The 7,540-nt window shown below is 28.9% G+C and overlaps 1 protein-coding gene across 1 annotated transcript in view; it reads left to right on the top strand.

Annotated features, from left to right (window-relative positions):
• Positions 1–954: 954 nt before the first annotated feature.
• hig (hikaru genki) overlaps positions 955–7,540 on the top strand; it is a 76,761-nt gene continuing 70,175 nt past the window's right edge. The window contains exon 1 of the mRNA XM_040707811.2: positions 955–1,284. Within this exon, the coding sequence (XP_040563745.2) occupies positions 1,176–1,284 (109 nt within the window). The 5' untranslated portion in view covers positions 955–1,175. The remainder of the gene's footprint in view (positions 1,285–7,540) is intronic.

The raw sequence follows: 7,540 nt of genomic DNA, 5'->3' as shown, positions 1-7,540 counted from the left end.
CCGTTCTTTAACTTCAAGGCATGAATCTCATCGCCAAAATCTACATCAGTGGTCTGTACACCAAAGTATTTACCAGGATCTGTAGCATCATGAATGACCAACCTTGATCTGGCAGGAAGACCCCGTCATACAAGCAAAATAACACTCAATTTTCTTGATTTTGATAATGTTATGTACGTCCTTCTGAGTTCTTCGCCTCATAACTTGCCAGAATGGAGCCCTTAGACTATTTTGTCTGATGTAATGATCAATGATAGCTGGAGTATTTATACAGCGAGAAGGTCAAGAAGGCGGTTGGACGTTAATTTAATTTGTTCAGTTAGTAAGGGTACTACAAGAAGGCTGTATAGTTGATTATGGAGTAATATTCAATGCTTCTAGCGGACAAAAAACATGGGTCGTTACAGGGTACAAGTATTGATCAAGTAGTCTTCAATTATCCACACGATTTATAGCATTCATTTGAATACAGAAGATGCATTTTCTCATAGGAAGAAAAATTGCATAAGTCACGAGAAGACATGGTAAAATAACGTCATCTCTAGTATTTAAAAGTAGATATTTTGTGAGTAGGAAAGTTTTTCCATAGTCAGGGAAATCTCCTCATCCTAACAGGCACTTTTTGTTACTCTGCTTACGTAAAATATTTTTATACTTACAAAATTAGGTTATTTATTCGCTCTCTATGCAAAATGTACTCCCAATAAAATGATGAGATCAAGTGAAAAAGTAATTTAAAACAATGTCATAAAAATATTTTAAGTAATGTGTAATAGTAATTTTTTTTTTACAAATGCCTTTTTTTGTTTTTAAAAAACATGTTTTTTTATTGCATCGTACTTTTTTCACAGTCGCGAATGAGTAAGCACTTCTATAGGGAGAGCGCTTATCCTTTTCACTATCATTAATATATGTGTATAACTAAAGCGTATAAATATTTTTCTCCCAAAACATACTTTATATTCAGTTGTAGAAACGTTCTCAAGAAAGAAAGTCTTCTCGTCATTTATTAAGGAGTAATACAAGGACTCTTTTACAAACATAAACATATCATAAACAAAAAAGTTTATTTAAATAAACGGTTGTTTTATTGACAACCTAAAAAAAGGAAGAAGAGGATAGGATATAACTAAAACCATGTTACAAAGGAATGTGGAACAAAAGCTTAAAAACTCATGAGAATGAACACTTTCTGTTGTACGACTTTAGCATTGTATTTTTTTTATTCACAAGATTATTCTGTGAGTTCATCGCCACTTTTGGGCTTCGAAGACTACTATCTAGGTAAGGATAATCGTATCTTATTTGAGCAACCCAATACATTTTGTCACTTAAATACCTTAAAAATTACGTATACACATTAATGATGTTGAAGGATGGGAATATTGCGCGGCGCTGAGTTTCATAACTACACCCTAGAGAGAAAGTCATAAAAAGTATGGTAATTTTGAATGTTGACATATTTGCAAACACAGATCAGTATAAATAATAATAATCCTTTCTCACTGATACGTTGAAACTTTACACATGAGGAAGAATAATTAATATTACTTACATAGACTTTTTTTTAAATTTACACTCACCGCAATTTAGACAATATTCCCACCTCTAGTGATACGCTTTGTCAAGCAGGTGCAGAGTAATAAATAACCTTAGTCAACATTTTTTTTTCCTTTGAAAATAAATTATGGGTTTCTCATTGCTTAAATCTCGATTAGAATGAAGGTACTCTTAATCACACCTAAACTTCTGCTCATGATTTTTCCAGAGAGCAAAATATCATAAACTCAATTCACTTTGATGTATAAAAAAATATATTAAAATATTTTTTCAAGCAAGAAATCTTTAAAAAAAATTTAAACATTAATTTTCTAATGTACTTTTATGAAGTTGTATATTGATGATTTTTATTATTGTGATCAAATATTATGAATATTTTAGCCTTTGAAATAAAGGGTCCACTTTTTGTCATTTCATATCCACTTACCAGACATTTATTTTACCCAAATCTTTCAAAGCAAGAACTAACACCAAATTATGTAGATGTTATAAAAACAAAAATTTTATAGAATATATGGTAAATGTCATTAACATGTTTTTTTTAGATACAAGCAAGTTTAAAGACAACAGAAAAATTGACATTATGCTGACTTGCGTTATTAGTAGTCAGGTGTCACGAGCTGAATTTTACTAAATGAGTATTTTCGAGTTTCTAAAAAATACTCAAGGAATTAGGATCTTTACTCGTTACTCGCTTGAATACTCGTTACTCGCCTGAATACTTGTTACTTCCTTGAATTTGCTTGAATACTCGATACACACTCTGTCTCATTAAAAAACTTGTCAATCAAAAAAATCATAATTTTTAAAGAACTAATGAAACTTGTCATTTAAAGATTTGTGTAGTTCTCTAGAGAACTCTGTATGTGTAATGAATATATTAGATATGTAAATATAAAAGGTTCTTATAATAATAATAATACTAGTACCCCAGAAGGACTATTATACATTTAATATAAGGTACTGATGACCACACAAAATTGTTTTCGTAATTAATCTTCCACAGATTAATTTAAAAATTAGTTTAACCTATTTGAATCGTGATCATCAGCGTAGTTCATCAGTTTATACAGTCAAACAAACAACATTTTACTATACTTTAATTATAATTTGTAACAAATATGTTTTTAATGGCATTGATGCTTATTTATATGAATGTATATTAATGATAATATATAGAAAAAATAGGCGGCTAAGTAATTCCAAGCGATGTAGGGTACTCCCGCTAGTCTTAAAAAATCAAACAAAGATTATTTTTCAAAGAAACTGGGATTATTAGTACATATTGCAAAAAAGTCAACACATTTTTACTCGTGAAACAACATAAGTTCTAAATTTTGCAAAGACAGGAAGTAAGTCTAAGAAGATTTACAATTTATAATGGGCTCGACAAAGAATCTCAAGTTTTTTTGACGAGTTCCGACTAATACTCTATTTTTTTTTGTCCTCGAGGTGAGTTTTTTTTGTTTACTTTTATTTACTGGATAAAACTCAAGTACCAATTTAAGATTGATGCTCGTGGTACATCACTAATAATTAGTTTAAATAGGACTTGCTTATTTCCATAATTAATTATGCATGGGGCAAGCAAATGGTAAAAGAAACATATTTTACAAAAATGAATTCAATGAACCAGTTTATTATTCAAATAAATTTTTACGTTTAGTAATAATAGTTATGGATATTAATTGATACAAAAAGTATTGACTCGGATAACTATTTAAATCAAACAAATTTCGATCAATGATAGTTATATAGAATGTCGACTTGCCTAGCTTTTAATCTAAATCAATAAAGTGGCGGTAGAGTTGATAAAATTGTCATAATTGAAATTGAGAAATCGTTTAAATCATAAAATGTACACCGTCGGAGTGTAAACGACTTTTTACTCTAATCCACGACTGGATGTTATGCGTACCATTAATAATTGAAAAGTATAATCACGCTATCTTTTTTTTTTTTTGCAAAATATTACAATTGATTACAAACTCCATTCGTATGGAGTAACCATCCCAATTCCACAATTTAAGCTAATTAAAAAAGTGTAAGATCATTTAATCTTGAATCCTAGATCTTTTTGACACTGTTGTGAATTGAGTTTTTCATTTCAATATTCTATCAACAAGTTTTGAGATTATTTATGGCCTTAGCCATCTTGTTCTGTTTTTTAATATAATTATTGATCGATTTAAAAATATATAATATTAATATCTACTATACTCGTAAGCAAATAAAAAATAGTTAATTATTGAAAGGCTGGCGTAGTTTATGACTACAGTAGATCTACTAATAAAAAAGTATTTGTTTATAAATAATATATTATTAGTGATATATGTACTTAAACCTGTCTGCAAACATGTATTGTTTATTTCGTATTCCCCAAATAACATAATTTATTTAAATAGATAGTTTTTAAGTTTCATACATAAAGTGTTTCATTCACTGATTTTTATTTTTGTTTCTCGTCTAAGATCTCTAATATGTAGAAGTTGCGCTAACTATCTATGCCGCTATTTTGACGCACTCTTTTAAGCAAACACGGCATTAATCAGCTGATTTTTTGTTTGATAGCTTGTTTAAACCTGCACCAGTCGAAAAAAAAGATAATTTGACGAATATGTTGTTCCAAATATTTGACAAAGGAACAGACCCCTGCGGGGAACCCACGTCAGTATGCCTACTTGGACGTGCTAAAGACAAGGTGAATTCCTAAGTCAACATGTTTGCCAATGGGAGGCCTTACATGTGGCAGAAGGACTAGAATTCCTACCACACGTCGAAAAAATTATAAAAGGGATATAAGACAATTTTGACGACTTTATCTTGCAGGACTTTTGGCCTTCAAACTCGCCGGATCTGAATCCGATGGATTTTTTGTCTGAGGCCCGATAGAATGACAAACCAACCGAACCCCCTGCAACAACACAAAAGCCAAACTAATCAGTCAGATCAAGAAGAAATTCTAGAGTTTGTCAAGGGACCAATTGCAGAAGGCCTGCTCGCACTTTTGGTCTCGAACCTATAGGTTGTAATTGGGGCTGGAGTCTATCAAGCTGTGACAGCTGTTATATATTTTTTATATATCATAAATGGTTGAAAACAATCTTGCATTTTAAAAAAATCCTATTTGCGGCACATTTAGCTTGCGCACCCAGTAGATCTCTTTTACCCACTAGGTATTACTATATAAGTCTTAGATTCGGGTAAAATTTTAAATTTTGGTTGGGTTTTTAAAAACTTCCACATATGCAATGGGATTCCTCCTTCTTAATATACTTTTCTTCATTTAGCAAGAAAGAAGCGTCTGTAAATAGTTTTTTAAGGTATTTTCGATTTAACCTAAAATTTTAATGAATCAATATACAAATATTTGGAGTTCAAGTTAAGTCAAATTAACTTTTTAAAAATTTATCAGGTGAGTCCTGATATTTTTTTAGGCACTTTTTGGCTAAAGTAAAGTCGAGTAGTTTTTTTTATTTTTTTTTATTCAAGTATTACTCGAAAATAACATTGTACTTTATTAAGGACCTCTAAGTCTTGTTTTATACAATCCATGACAATCTTGGAAAATTGTATCATTTTCATACTGAACTCATTTTTGACTTAACTACTAAAACATCTGAATAAAAAAAATGTATTTGACTAAAACTAAAATCATATAACACATATTGAGTCGATTTTGTTAGTCTATATTTAACTCATTTATTGTGATCAGGGAATTCCCCCCCAATTAATACAAAATTTTAAATCTACATTTTATCGCCAATACTCTTCAGAAATGCTCCTGAAATATTAAAACATAGAATATGCAATACTTTATTTATCTTCAATTTATTAGTAAATTTGGCTATTTTTAATCAAAGTTTAGTGAATTTAATTAACAGTTTTGCTTGAAAATAATTCCATTGTTTTTTTTTTTCTATTTGTTTATAGAACTCTTATTTTTTTAAAGGAGTTATACAACAGTGGCTACAAAATTATAAGTGGTTATTTTATATAATACACACAACCTCATCAAAAGCTGATGGAAGCTAATTTGATACCCAAAATTTACATTAAGTAAATGATATTTCATACAAATATTATGTATTAAAAATTTAATACAATTACAAAAAAAAAAAAATTATTTTGTTAAACCCCCGTGTTGTTTAAATGATTTTGAGATAATGATTTACTTTTTATCGATGTTTTGTAATTATACAAGTATTTTTGGCACTTTAATTAATATATATGATTGCAAAACCGATACAAAAATTGATAAAAAATTTAAATTACGTATTATAATCATTCAACTGTTTAGTATGTAATTAAATATCTCTTATTTTTAGGGTTGATTTTTAACCAGTTCATTAACTCTGCTATAAAAAGGTGTAAATATATTTATTAATCCCTTACTATTTTATAGAATAATTAATTAATGTTTTGTTTTATATATTTTATGTGGAAAATGGTTTATAATATTTTCTATTTGGTAAAGTATCAAAATAATTTTCGACACATAACAAATGTTATTTTTTTCAGTAAATATTTGTAAATTAAAAATTCAAATACCATTTAAATCTACAGTCGGTTAAATAATGAATTTTTAATTATTGAATGTATATTAAAAGGTATGACTATCATACCAAAAATGTTTCTTACATAATTTTCAAATTAGGAATTAAATTGAAGCCTATGGAAATTTTTACAAAACAGTAATGATAATTGAGTCTAAAGTTAATCGTTTAATTTATGAAGTACACATAAAATTATGATAAATGTTATGTAATCACAATTTGAGTTATTTATAAAAAAAGTAAAGTTTGTCTGTGACATCTCATTTTTGAGCGTGCGCTTAAAATATTACATCTTCATCTTACTTTTTCGAAGAAAAAACAATGTAGTGGCGAGTATGTGTAGTTAAAAGTAAGCGTGTGATATTAAAAAGGGGGATCTTTAAAATCTATTTTATTTAAACAAATTTATTTTGTCTTTGTGTCTGTTGGTCGACGCCTAATAACTACGAGCAATGTTAGGGACTCCCGCTCGTATATTATAATTGGTTCAATTAAAAATGACTGTAAAAAATATATACATTTTTATCTATATTAAGAAAATCATTGTTATTAAATATTTTGCTCTCCTTTCAAAAATAAAAATAAATATTTTTTATTTATTTTGTAATTATTTTATTTTGCTTTGGTTTATATTTTTTACAAGTTTTTATTTATTTAGTTTTTTATGTAAGTACAAGTTTTTTTATATTCGATGCAAAGACATTTTTGTATATAAAGGTTATGTGTATATTTTTGCATACGACTTTAAAAATTAAAGATAAGCTCCCTTTTGCCTTCTTTGGAAAAGGATTACTTCTAAGTTGGACATGTTATTTGCATATAAGGAATACTTCAACTGTAAGTTTTATAATATAATAGCTGATCTAAATATATCGATGCATAGATACAATGTATAAATAATTAGGGTACTTTGCTTAATTTTACTCGCATGTCAAATTTTCTCTCTATTTGAAATTGGCGACAGCAACAGCGGATAGTTGAATTTAATTGTCGCAACTTTTCATTAATAAGAAAATATAATTAATATATTGTTATCTCGTAGGAGGACAGGGATATCGACTTTTCCAACATATTAGGACAATTAGTACTTTGCAAGATTATGAAAATAAATGCAAGTATTCCGGGGGGGGCTCGAACTTGATCCGTGGACTGAGCAATGAGGCCGGAAGAGGTCACATCACATTAAGTAAAGCACTTAGTGGGTGGGTAGACGAATACTTTACTATCATTCCATTTGTATAGTTTTAACTTGAAATCGATAATAATATTTTTGATGGGATGATTTCTACATACCAAATGATATTCTCCAACTTTTGTCGACCCCGTCAACCAAAAAAAAAAAATTCCAGCGGTTTGAGGCGGTGAAAAAAGTTCAAAGGCTCGTCCCTGCCCATTTTTTTCTAACAGGGGAACTGAGATTTTTT

Source organism: Lepeophtheirus salmonis, chromosome 3 (assembly GCF_016086655.4).
Source record: "Lepeophtheirus salmonis chromosome 3, UVic_Lsal_1.4, whole genome shotgun sequence".
Classification (NCBI taxonomy): Eukaryota; Metazoa; Arthropoda; class Copepoda; order Siphonostomatoida; family Caligidae; genus Lepeophtheirus; species Lepeophtheirus salmonis.
This window is presented reverse-complemented; position numbering and strand designations above follow the sequence as displayed.